The sequence below is a fragment of the Cucurbitaria berberidis genome (assembly GCF_010015615.1).
Source record: "Cucurbitaria berberidis CBS 394.84 unplaced genomic scaffold K460scaffold_1, whole genome shotgun sequence".
NCBI classification, from domain to species: domain Eukaryota; kingdom Fungi; phylum Ascomycota; class Dothideomycetes; order Pleosporales; family Cucurbitariaceae; genus Cucurbitaria; species Cucurbitaria berberidis.
In genome coordinates, this window is record NW_024468935.1 from 194203 (window position 1) to 206628 (window position 12426).

The window sequence follows — 12426 nt, forward strand, 5'->3', positions numbered from 1 at the left end:
TCTATAAAGTTAGAATTTTAAAATAGTTTAATATATAATATTAATAGAGTTATTAAGTATTAAAAGTAGCTTTTTTCTATTTTTACTTTTAATATAACTTTATTAATATAAAGTATTAAACTAAACTAAAATTATAGAATTATAAAGATAAGTTTTTTCTATATTTTATATATATAAAGTTTTTTTATATATATATTATTTATTTAGTTATTAAATAAATAAAATCTTAATTTTTAGCTTTTTTACTAGTAAAAAGTGGTTCATCGGCTGCCGCGGTTCATCGGCTGTCCCACCTTGGTACCTTGCGTTATCTCCGAACTAGCTGCTGGTGCCCCACATGCTGGCCTGGCTATGCTATGACACCCGACGCCGGAAGACAACAGACGGACGCTCTTGCTGTTGACTTTGTCCTTACTCCCTCGCTGCTTGCTTACTTTGAGAAGCTACACACCTTTTGATCTTAAACCTCGCCCTACGACTTACCTTGCCGTCACGCTGTCATAATAGCTATACGACTACCTCCCCGCTTACTCACGAGCCGTTGACGGAACGAACAAATAAACAAACAAACTCATAACGAATCATGCCGTACGATCTCAAGGGGAAGAATGTCCTTGTTACAGGCGGCTCGGCGTATGTACATCCATCCATTCATCTATCCATCTATCCATTCACCCCTCTCTCTCTATTCTCGCCTAGATCTTCCACCCCTCCGAACTCCAATCCAACGAAAATTAAACTAACGACCTTCCTCCCAGCGGTCTCGGCGCCCTGCTTAGCCTCACCTTCGCCAAAGAAGGCGCGAACATAGCGGTCAATTACTTCAATCGGATTGAGCCGGCGCAGAAAGTACGGGGGGAATGTGAGGAGAAGGGGGTCAAGGCCGTGGTTGTTAAGGCGGTATGTTCCTTCGTATTTTAATCAAGGAAATTGTGGGTGTGTATGCTGACATTGCGGACTGGTTCTAGGACATGACGTCCACGGCTGAAGCGAAGAGAGCGGTTCAAGACACGATTAAGCTGCTGGGCGGAATTGATATTGTGATTGCTAATGCGGTGGGTTATACTCTGCTTTTAATTCCCTCTCTTCATCCATCTATCCACAACCGTCGTCCCTCCATCCTCGGCAAATCATTAGTCGGAGCAGTGCGGAGCTAATAATAACAGGGCTGGACCAAGTTCAGTGAGTGGAAAGATCTCGACTCCATGAGCGAAGAAGAATGGGATCGATGCTGGGCGGCCAATGTCAAAGTGCCCAAGGCGCTTCTCACCGAGGCGCAGAAGACGTTCAATGCGAATGAGCAAGGCGGGCAGATGATTACTACGGGGAGTATAGCTGTAAGTTCTCTCTTCAACGCGCCTAGAACCCCTTCGTCCGTCCTGACCCCTAGTCTCATCTACTACCCCCTTGTCGTATACTCTCCATTACAATGTGTGTAGGATTTACACTACAAATGCTGACTAACTTCACTTGTTAGGCCCTCAGTCAAGGCGGGTCCAGCATGCCGTACTCCATCACCAAAGCTGCCCAACTGCACCTTGTGAAATGCCTCGCTGTGAGCGTTGGGCCGAAGATTCGCGTCAACACTGTTCTTCCTGGATTGCTGTTGACGGAATGGGTGTGTTGCTCCACTCCTGCAGCCCTTATGAACGCTTCCCTCCATCTTTCATCTTCCATCATCGTCCCAACCACTTAGGCATGTGAATACCGCTAACGCTTCCCAGGGCTTGAAGTACCCCGAGGAGCGCATCGAAGAGGTCAAGAAGGCCGCGGTGCTGCAGCATGAGACGTTTCTGGACGACTGTGCAGCTGCGTTTGTGATGCTGGCCAAGAATACGAGTATGACGGGTATGCGGATCCAGGTCGATGCGGGTTTGAATGTGCAGGGTGCGTAGAAGGCCATGTGAGCCTATGGGCTACAGGACAATGGTCGGTCCTTGCAAGAGGGATCCTTGATGCTCTCGGTGAAACCTATACGTCGAGGGTATATCATCTTTGCTCCTTTGGCCCCCAGTACTGTATTGATGTGGTTGTCTCATGGCGTCTTCAGACTTCCTCACATCCCTCGGTATCATCCAGCGCCCTGACAACCTCTTCCATCTCTTTTGGACTCGTGATTCCCCACACGCCACCCCCTTTGACCGCGCCCTTCATCCCGACTTCTTTTCCCACGAGATTTCTCCCCACCTTCCCTGGCCCAATGCCTACATACCGCCTCACCTTCTCTTCCTCATGCAAATACTTGACGCTTTTCCACCATTGTACCGTCTCCACGCAGCTGCGGGCCAGGAGATCCTTCAGCTGTGCCTTGCTCTGAAATGGCTTTCCCGAGACGTTGGATATGCAGGGCATGAGGCCAGGCCATGTTATGATGTCGCGGTCGTTCTCGAGGGGCTTGTGAAGTATGCGTTTCATCGTCTCTTGGGCGGGTTTCATGAGGGCGCTGTGGAAGGGGGAGTCGGATTTTAAGCGTACGTGTCGCGGGTCGTGGCCGCCGAATTGCCGGAGGTTCGTCAGGAGGGTGTTGATCCGCGCGATGCTGCCGCTCAGCACGATCTGGTTCTTCGAGTTGATGTTGGCGACTGCGACTTGCTGCACGGCGGGCAGGTCGTTGTTGGAGTCGGACTTGGCGTGGGGCCCGGAGAGGTCGAGGAACTCGCGGATGCCGCTGACGAGGGATTGCAGGTGGGCTTCTGATTCGCATACCAGGGCGACCATGCCGAACTCGCCGCCTTCAGCTTCGACGGCTTCTTTGCTGCACCGGCTCATGACCTCGGCTCGTCTGCGGACCATCTTCAGCGCGTCGTGGAAGCTGAGGTAGCCGCCTGCGACAAGAGCTGCAAACTCTCCCAGCGAGTGTCCCAGTGTGATATCGACGCGTTCACTCGTCTTGAAGCCGAATTCCTGCTCCATGACGCGCAGTATGAGGATCGAGGTGGCCATGATGGCGGGTTGCGCGTTTTCGGTTCGCGTGAGCTCGGCATTGGTGCCTGATTCTATAATCTTGGTGAGAGGGACTTGGAGAGTCTCGTCAATCTCTTCGAGGATGGGTCTGGCCGTGTTTGGGAAGGCCTCGAGCCATGAGGCGCACATGCCTACTCTCTGGACGCCCTGGCCTGGTGATGGTTAGCATTCACAGACTCTCAATCATATTGTGCATCTCAGGAGGCAATTCCGTACCGGGAAAGAAGATGGCCGTCTTGGGCCTCTTCACGAGCTTCTGCTGCGTGCTGCTCATCCACCGCCGTCCCCGCAGCTTACTCCCGTCCTTTGGCCCGCCGCATTGCGTACAACTCCGTGAGATGCGCGGAATGGCCCTCGAGATGGGTGCACAAGGGCTGAACATGGTGGATTCGTGCTATGACAATTCGCAGGTCATGATAGGGACAACTATTTTGTTGCGGGGATGCGGAGGTTCGAAGCGCGGGGGATTGCAGGCGGACTGTCTAGAGCTTGGGGTAGCACGGGCCAGGCAACCGAGGTCTCGCTTCTCCGGAGCAGTTTGTTACCGTCTCCTTTTCGCACTATGTACTTTTCCTTCTTCTCCGTGTTTTCTCGATGCGTCTCCAAGTCACAGTCGACCTAACACAGGAAGTGGGGAATTATGATGATTGCCTTTCTTTCTGTACGACCCGTAGCCCTTCTCTAGACTACGAGGCTAAGTCGGTAGACGCGTATGATCTCAGTCACAAGAGGCCGTAAGTTCTCATGAATATGGAAACGCAAGCTGTCAACAGGGTCGTCGGTTCGACTCTTAATCCGCTGCCGTGGCCTCTTCTCTGATCCAAGTCCTGCATCGACTCAGCATTGCTGCGTCACTGCTCCCACCAGCCATGACTCTTGAGACATTCAAGTTCTGACTCTAGAGAATGACTACATCGCAAGAACAGTCAGTTCGAAGAACTATACATTCAAAAAAATGCTGGGATCTTCTTTTTCATCCGCAGATAAGCTTTACAGATCTATTTATACTTTCTTACAGTGAACCCAAATTCAAAAACGAATACCTCAACCCTAATCGAAATCAGTTCATCGAAATGGCAAACAAAGCAATCCTAAAGAGTACCAAGCAACGAGAAAATATTTGCAGCCGACTACAGAAGTTCTATGAGGACCTCAATGACGACCCAGTTTTCACTGCGAAGGTGATCGAGTACAACGCCAATCAGTTTGCTAAACTCTCAGCAGAAAACACCGTGAGCTCACTCATGAATATAGATGGAAAGATCATTGATGAACTCGACTTCAAGGGGTTCTTCAGCACAGAGTGGGTGCATCGAGCTAGCCGCGAACTGTGACTGACATATAATGCAGGGAAAGCTTTGTGACAGATATCCGCTTCTTTACATACCTTGACCTAGCCTCAAACCTTACCGAGTGGGTATTTCATGGACGCTATGCTAATTACTCTCAGCACTGGGCTCTTCTTGAGCGACTCGTGGAGGCAAAAATCCCCATGTATATTATACCTTTCCATGATCAGGAGAAAAATCCAACATCAGAGTCCGATCTGGAGCGAGCGGCCGTGTACTGGTATAGAAACCCCGATCGTCACCTGTCATCAGCAGCTTAGATAGTTTGAGTCCGACGGTTGAAATCAAGAAGATTGTTTGCTTTGGATTAGGCCCACTCCATACGGTTAATGTCAATGGCGAGTCGAAGCCCAGCATCTACGAGCCTAGCTGGTACCTGGGTCACAACCTCCTCGCTATTGACATTGCCGAAGCACTGCAAACCAAGTACCAATCGAAGATGCCAATGCCCATCATCTTTCAAGATCCTTTATACCAAGAAAATGAAACTAAGTTCCTACATAAATTTGCCAACAGGAAGCGTCTGCCCGTAACATTTGTCAACCACCCCCAGGCACTGCTCCAGGTGGATGCGCACACGCTAGTTATAGCTTACAATAGTTCTGCACTACCAATTCGCCAGCTCATCGTCGATATCACGCATCCTTACAAAGGCCCCACTGGATTCTTGTGTTGGACGATTCCCCCTATCTCGTCTCTAGAGCAAGAACTAGACGTGGCGAAAGAAAGTCCGTTGGATCTAGTGAACAGCCGCGTCGCTTCAATGGAGAAAGATTACAATATGAAGGCGATTTGCACTGTTGACCAGTGGGCGTCGACGTTGTACTTGAAGCAGAAGTAGTGCTATTTCTGTAGCTCTTAGAAACTATATCTATTAAGAACGAACGACTAGACATCCTATATAAACAACTAACTCACTCATACTTACTATTTCGCGACCTTTCTATAAAATAAATCCAGCAGTTATGCTCTTAAAATCCATCTCAGAGTGATTTTCATATAAGAATGATTGCTCAAAGTCAGCGGAGAAGTGACAAATGAGGTCTTTGTGCACGAGATACTGGTACGCTGATGGAATGGTCTCACTTTGAACCTAGCTGTGAATCGATACGTGTGTGGTCTGACATCTTGAGCGTTGAGTGATTCATTGTGCGGGATGGAGAGGGGCAGAGTCAAATTACGGGAGTAAATGCAGTGACTTTGTTATCATCTTCGAACGTGAACGGTGAATCAGTCATTGCAAATGGAGTACGAGACACACCGCTGTGTTTCCCAGAACCGCAAACTAAGGTAGTCAGTCAAGATGCTATGGCATTCTGCGATCGGTGGTATTAGCGCTTGTCGACTTGAACCAGTGCTGCGTCGGTACCACGCACGAGCTATGGCGCATCCGTGACCTATTCCAAAACGCTGACTCCGAGAAATGGCTCATTCATGGCGTGTTAACAAATACTGGCTCTGAGAAATGAGTCTTGAGTTGGCACAGTCATGCACTAGGAGTATAAACTACAGGTGCGGTAGCTACTTTGTCGAGTTCATCACTCTTCTTCAATACAACTTTGACATTCCAGAATACACCCACCCTCGATCCAGACACCTTCAAACCTCAAAAGACCGTCCAACACGCTGATCATGGCAGAGCAACATGCTGAGACTGTGTCCGAGCAGCGAACTAAAGAACAGGAACAGTACTGCAAGCAACTGGAAACCTTTTACCAAGGCATTGGCAATAAACCTGTCTACACCATGGAGATAATCAAGTTCGCTGCCAATGCCATCGCCGGTCTAACCGAAGAAAATCCCAACTGCTCGTTCATGGACATCGATGGCAAGGTGCATGATGACTTTGACCATTCGTTAATATTGCGGGTAAACCAAGAGTAAGTAAAGATCGCGGGGCATCATTGAGGGTACCAGTACCAAAATAGAAATGCGTGGTCTTCTGACATCTACATTAGTTCCGGAACAAAGGCAAAGTTTGAATTTTGGAGTTATCAGGAGTTGGCCACCAATCTTGGCCTTTGGGCCCGGGCTTATGGACTCGAGGATGAAAACTGGGGCCCGTATCTAAATCACCTTGCAGAAAAGAAGATTCCTTGTTTCCACTTTCCCTGGGCGCATCCTGATCACCCTCCGCTTCGGGAAGATGATCTGAGGCAAGTCGAGGCCATGTGGAAAGAGACAGCGGAGCGCAAAGAGATCATGAGCTATTTCCAAAAGAAGTCAGAGAAAGAGCAGACCACCATGATTAAAAAGATTGTATGTTTCGGACTCGGATGCCTGAGCTCGGTCAACTTGAGTAAATTAAACGAAGGCCAGCACCGCATCCACAACCTGTATCACCATCTCGTCGCTTTCGATATCGCCGACGCTTTGAAGGCATCTCAAGTCCCTGTACCCATCATATTCCAGGACCCCATATACCGAAAACATGACCACGCATGGCTTCAAAAATTGGCAGATGAGCGAGGTATTCAGATCAGTTTCATAGAGAATCCACGAGGTCTCTTAGAAGTTGATGAGAACACCCTGGTCCTTGCGCATGGCAGTCCAGCCTTCCCTGTCAGCCAGCTCATTGTCGATGTGACGAAGCCGTTCAATGGTCCCGCTGGGTTTTTCTGTAATACCATCCCAAAGATCGTATCCGCGGAGGACGAGCTGAAAGAATTTGAACTACGCCGGATGAACCCACCAACTAGGCGCGTTGCCTCAATGGAAGCCGACTATAACATGCGCGCGGTGTTTACAATCAACAACTGGTCGTCGACGATGTACATGAAGCAGAAGTAATGGGTAGTGGGCTTCGTATGATATCCATCTCTTTCTTTGCCTCAATCTGTTATGTACGATGTATTTTGTTAGAACTTGGACGTATTCAATGAAGATGTCCTTCCATTATAAGCTGTCGTATTAGGCGTAATCCTGCGTTTTGTGTTTCGGTCAGTGCATTCCTATTCTGCTAGTGTGTATTTCTGCATAGGCGGATGTGATGCAGAAGTTGGGACAAATTTGTGGTTTTCTAATTTTGATCAGTGCAACTACTTCGACTGTATGTCTGCTGTTCAAAGGCAGCACTTGCGACATATTCAGTGAGTATATACAAGTTGTTTAATATAAAAGTATAGTCCGTACCACAGTACGTGAAATCTCTTCCAAGGTGAAATGGGGTGTCTTTCGATATATGCTTTCACGCGCTTTTCGAAAACACCGGCACAATCACCGTGTCTTACCGGACCTTCCGCCAGCTTTGTGAAGGATTAGTTTATTTATGCAGAGGTGTGTTTTGAAGCTGCATCACCGTGAGTATTTATTTTGTGGTGTGTGGGGAGCTCGCCGTTTGTAGTTGATAAGAGTAAAGCAGTGCATTCACCACCTGCCAATATAACGAGGTTCTTAGCGTAGCAACTGAGCGGTGCAACTGATCAAAAGAATCGTGGCAGAAGTCTTGCGCTAATGGACACAAGATTACTGCAACTACCCCGTCTTTCCTTCTTGAGTTGACTGGTGTTGGTGGGGATTTGTATGCAGTATGACGTGTGTCGTAGGGTCAGGACAGGTCTGCTGCCTAAATTCACTTTGCTTTTCATCGTAGTCAAGCTCCGTAAGAACTTTCATAAACTTTTCGCACATGCTTAAAACAAGCATTCGCAGCTTAAAAGTGCAGCTCTATCAAGATGTAAGTAACTGTCAGTTGAAATATCTCCTACTAACATTGGAGTGAGGTGCACACATACCACTAAAATTGTAGTCTGGTTTGATGAAAATGGCCGTAGAAGAACGCGAACCGAGGTTAGAAGAGAAGATTTCGGGAGAGTAACGTGCCCAACGTCCGACAACATCCCAAACCGACGTCTTCAACAGACTCAAGGCTGCCTAAAAGCCGTTTCCGACGATTTCTAAAGGGAGAACACAGAGATCGCAAGGGCATAGAGGTGACTTAGTGAGCTCACGCATTGCTTTTTGTGTTTCGAGTAGGGTCGATACCACATCATAAACATATCAAAACGCTTATGCAAGCAGCTCGTAGGCGACGTGAGTTTTGCGTGCACAATAAACTTGTACTTTTAATTAGTGTTTCTCTTGTGCCTCACTCAGAAGCCACGCCTCTATTTTGACCATAGCAAGTTCATCGTGACATTGAGCTGATGTGGAATAATCCTCGTCTATCCAGCTAAATGTACCCCCTGAAAGGAGGCGTTCACCAAATCTTCTGCAAGACCCAAAGTCTAGTAGGATTGGATTGTCATCGCCATCAATAGCAATGTTCGTGGGGTTGAGGTCGTTGTGCGCGAGTCTAAAAGAATGAAGGTGCTTCACAGCCGCACGGATAACGCGCATGCAAGCATCGATATTAAGAGGATGTGGGACATCTTCGTGACGGTATTGCAAGATGACACTGTGCTTGTCAAGGGCAATACCGGTGAATCGACCGCGATTAACGGTGCAACCATGGAACCTGATAATATTCGGATGAGGATTTTGTTCCAGGAACTGTAATACCTCTGCTTCTTGGAGTAGCAGTTGGGGCAGGAGCTTTGCCTCTCCCTCGTTGTCAAGACATAATAGTTTAGGTCGTTTGATATAGAGCTGGCTCCGGATTTCCTCTGACGCTACCGACAGAGTGGTGGTCTTCAGCGGATATATCCTCTCGTCCGGAACTCGTTGCAGGAGTCGGTTCAGATCCTGAACAGTTAAATCATATTTCCTTATGTCCTTTGTCTGACCAAACCATGCTTTGTCGTGGTCATCGATGTAGGTAAAGGTTGATCGTATGAATGCGCCGGTTTCTATGTTTTCTACTTCGCAAAGTGATGTCAAATCTTTCTTTGAGCGGATGTTGGCGCCGATGCAAGGGTCAACGCGCATTATTCACTGTTATTGAAATAGAAGTAGGAAGGAGACGTAGGATGGGGGTGAGATGGGGTTATCGCGCAAATAGGATCTTTAAGGTATTAATTAGTGACACAGGGCTGAGGAGACAACAAGTTCAGAAGCAACACACCATGTGCACGTATTCCATGCGATCAGCGGTGGGGAGGATAAGAAGCGGCTCTGCGAGGTACTGAACGCTCTAAGAATCTGCGCTATACTGTTCCTCGGCGCTGGAGCTGAATGCGAAGGGCTCGGGGAAGTGGTCGGGAGCAGCGTAGTCTATGGTATCACGTTAGTGCTGATGACGTCGGCCTTTCGCTCGGGCATTCTACAGCATGTCACGTGAGGCGCCCATTGGCTAACTATCGGAGGGGGAGTACAGCCACAAGAGACAGCTTCTTAGCTCAAGATACATTACACACTACCTGTATCATAGATGCCGGAGAGCCTTTCAGTGGTCAAGGGCAACAATCTAAAGTATAGGTATAGATTCGTGCACAATATGCTTTTCCGGCCCCTTAGCACACGTCTTCTTCCCATTGTTTGCATAAGAGCTGGTCCCGTGAAGGTAATTTGAGTGTCCTTTGTTCGTGTCGGAGTGTGTTATACCTGATAGCCTCGAAAGGGGATTATCGCAAATTCTATCGTAAAATCTATCTCTACACTAAGAGCTTGGATCGCGAGTTCCGGGTCAAGCTAGCATCTGTGGTCCCCGAGCATTTTCCTTTATTGGCGAAATACAGGAATCTACCCTCTTAGGATTTTCAGAATCTTGAGCGCGACTACACAACGGAGGACTTAGTGGCTCCAGTCCAAGCGGGTCGTCAAGTCTATATTGGGGTGGTATCGAGTTATGATACTCCGGCCACGCCTGCGATCCGACAGGAACTTGTTGGCCCACTCCGACCGTTTGCCGTGAAGGCTACGAGTAAGGCCACTCGCGGCAAGGAGACTAAATACAAATTAAGTACAAGAGAAGCGGCCGACCCCATCATCCTAGAGTTTGACGGCAAGGAAATCTTTGGCAGCCTCCTGCGGGTTGAGGGAGTTTTAATCGATGATTCTCATCATGAGCGTGGTGAAGATTCGATTAACTCTCAAATTTTGAGGACGTCGACAGCTCCGACGAGGCCCGACATGTGAATAGATGGATGGGAATCACTATGGGCCTCAGAAAAGACTTAAATCCATGCAACAGTGGAATTATTTTCCTTAGCCAAATGGTAAGGTTCACATTCAAGCCCTGCATGCTGATAGCGGCTACATTGTTTGTCTAAACCCTTCTTGCCCTTCCAGAACTCTTTCTGCCCTGTCGGCCTGACGATTCGCTCTCGAATACACCATGAAGTTCTTCAGCACATGAAATATGCTGAGCACCTGTGTCGCAATCACGACCGCCATGGCAGGCCTGTCGGAGTTTTAGCATTACTATCATCACCCTCAGGGACGAAAGAAATCACTTACGTATACTTTGGAGCGTCCTGTTGCCTGAAGATATTCGACGCCGCGATACCCCCACAGGCTCCACCGCCAATTAATAACGCACTTGCGATGCTTCGCTTCATTTGGCCAACGATGTTGTTATGCATGTAACTTAACAGACTGGGCACATTTGCATTCGCCCCGGACACGCCCAGGAACACTCCAGCATATCGGGCACGAGCGTTATCGAGAAACGCCATCATGCACACGCCGATGATTGCCCAAGTACAATTGAAGATAATGATCAACCCACGCTTTCGGTATCTGTCGGCAACCCAAGCTGTCGCGAACATCCACGCTGCGGCTAGCACGTAGGGAGGGAAGGACATGATCTGGCTCATGGCGACTGAGTACTTCATGTCGTTGCGCAGGATGATGGGTAGAAAGTATCCCCAAGAATATGCGACGACGTTGTTGAGGAAGTAGAGCCATGCGAACTCCCAGATCTTCCAGTCGCGGAGATGGACCCGGATCGTCGCCCAGGTTAGTTGATCAACGACAGCATCGCCGCGGTCCTGCTGAATTCGAGAGAGGATTATGGCCGCTTCGTCTACTGTGAGGAATGGTCGTCGTGTGATTGGACTAGGCTTGCTAGCTTTATCCGGGAAGTCGATAATGGTGACTGAGAACGAAGTCAGCGCGTGTCTCGCAATGCTGTTGTCTATCGTAGTCCCATACCATAGCCCATAACGCCGAGGAAAACGGTGATTACGCCCTCCTGTGTTGGGTTAACACGCATTTCAGCTCATCTTATGCGATACGGACAATTGCGAAGATCCATTGCCATCCGTTGAGCCCGCCAATTCCCTTCACTTAACGTGGCAACGCAGTTAGCGCGTTTAGACTTGGGTAAGCGGAGCGAGATATGACTTACTATTCACAAATCAGCAAACCCTTGATGATATTTCTGGGAACCGATTGTTACCTTTCACTCAGACCCCAGGCAAGGATATTCGAGAAGCCACTTGCTAACAAGGCTAGCAGATAGAACGCACTGAACCTCTTCTGTACTTCGAACCTCACATACCAGCAACTCAATAAGAACACGCAGCCCGGGTAGTACCCAGCCTCCAGAACGCCCAAGATGATACGACATCCGAGCGCTTGTGTCCAATGAGTAACGAACCCCATACCAATGGTGACAGCGCCCCAACAGATGACTAGCGAGGGTAGCCAGACGGCCGGACCGAGCTTCCGGATGACGATATTCGCTGGGAATTGGAAGATGATGTAGGGAATGAAAAAGATCATCGTGAGTATGGAATACCGCGAACCAATTGAGAGGCCGAGGTCTGCGTCCATGCCTGCAATGCGTGCCTGCATTCATCAACGATCATTCATTAGGTGTGTATAGGGTGGATGTTTACATTCGGAAGGTTGACACGGTCGATGAGCGCGAAGGCATAAATCACAGCGAGAGTTGGCAAGAGCCTGAGATCGACCTTCCGGATAATGCGACGCGTCTCATGGTCATCTCTTTGAGATGGTACTACATCTGGTCCTGGTGCGTCGTTCTTCTGGTCGAGGATATCTTGTACATCGAGACCTCCATCTTTGCCGCTATGGTGCTTCTCATCAACGGATAGCTGTGCGAATTAGCAAGCGACCAACTTTGAAGGGAGCTAGAATGTACTCACTCGCTCGTTGTGCTCGGCTTCGATGCCCTTCTCCTTGGTCGCCATAATGTCTCACCCAGTTACAACAAGATTCTTAGACTGCGTTTCGAGATGATCGCTTTATTATACGTCCACAAATTCCC

General features: G+C 48.6%; 7 protein-coding genes across 7 annotated transcripts; 4 read left to right on the forward strand and 3 right to left on the reverse strand.

Moving 5' to 3' along the window:
* Positions 1–524: 524 nt before the first annotated feature.
* On the forward strand, positions 525–2340 carry K460DRAFT_360481 (short-chain dehydrogenase/reductase-like protein SDR). Its single transcript, XM_040932280.1, has 6 exons — positions 525–633; positions 759–900; positions 969–1055; positions 1167–1337; positions 1478–1618; positions 1725–2340. Exons 1-6 carry the CDS (start codon positions 584–586, stop codon positions 1893–1895), a joined length of 762 nt encoding a protein of 253 aa, XP_040792179.1. The 5' UTR covers positions 525–583; the 3' UTR covers positions 1896–2340.
* Positions 2047–3346, reverse strand: K460DRAFT_270252 (malonyl-CoA-acyl carrier protein transacylase; the record flags this gene model as incomplete). Its single annotated transcript, XM_040927632.1, has 2 exons — positions 2047–3116; positions 3181–3346. The coding sequence occupies 2 exons, from the start codon at positions 3344–3346 to the stop codon at positions 2047–2049; spliced, it is 1236 nt and encodes a 411-aa protein (XP_040792180.1).
* Positions 3347–3828: 482 nt separating this feature from the next.
* K460DRAFT_360488 (uncharacterized protein) lies at positions 3829–4306 on the forward strand. Its single transcript, XM_040932281.1, has one exon. The coding sequence runs from the start codon at positions 3870–3872 to the stop codon at positions 4296–4298; it is 429 nt and encodes a 142-aa protein (XP_040792181.1). The 5' UTR covers positions 3829–3869; the 3' UTR covers positions 4299–4306.
* A 219-nt stretch (positions 4307–4525) lies between these two features.
* On the forward strand, positions 4526–5215 carry K460DRAFT_1123 (uncharacterized protein). The gene has a single exon (XM_040926561.1). The coding sequence runs from the start codon at positions 4753–4755 to the stop codon at positions 5152–5154; it is 402 nt and encodes a 133-aa protein (XP_040792182.1). The 5' UTR covers positions 4526–4752; the 3' UTR covers positions 5155–5215.
* Positions 5216–5945: 730 nt separating this feature from the next.
* K460DRAFT_399734 (uncharacterized protein) lies at positions 5946–7103 on the forward strand (the record flags this gene model as incomplete). The annotated part of the gene is made up of 2 exons (XM_040936255.1): positions 5946–6193; positions 6272–7103. The coding sequence occupies 2 exons, from the start codon at positions 5946–5948 to the stop codon at positions 7101–7103; spliced, it is 1080 nt and encodes a 359-aa protein (XP_040792183.1).
* A 1278-nt stretch (positions 7104–8381) lies between these two features.
* Positions 8382–9179, reverse strand: K460DRAFT_269746 (uncharacterized protein; the record flags this gene model as incomplete). Its single annotated transcript, XM_040927600.1, has 2 exons — positions 8382–8858; positions 8928–9179. The coding sequence occupies 2 exons, from the start codon at positions 9177–9179 to the stop codon at positions 8382–8384; spliced, it is 729 nt and encodes a 242-aa protein (XP_040792184.1).
* Positions 9180–10281: 1102 nt separating this feature from the next.
* K460DRAFT_298210 (MFS general substrate transporter) lies at positions 10282–12394 on the reverse strand. Its single transcript, XM_040929757.1, has 7 exons — positions 12305–12394; positions 12035–12253; positions 11594–11984; positions 11433–11479; positions 11346–11385; positions 10650–11289; positions 10282–10593 (listed from the first exon to the last, which is right to left on the reverse strand). The coding sequence occupies exons 1-7, from the start codon at positions 12347–12349 to the stop codon at positions 10446–10448; spliced, it is 1530 nt and encodes a 509-aa protein (XP_040792185.1). The 5' UTR covers positions 12350–12394; the 3' UTR covers positions 10282–10445.
* Between the last annotated feature and the right edge of the window lie 32 nt (positions 12395–12426).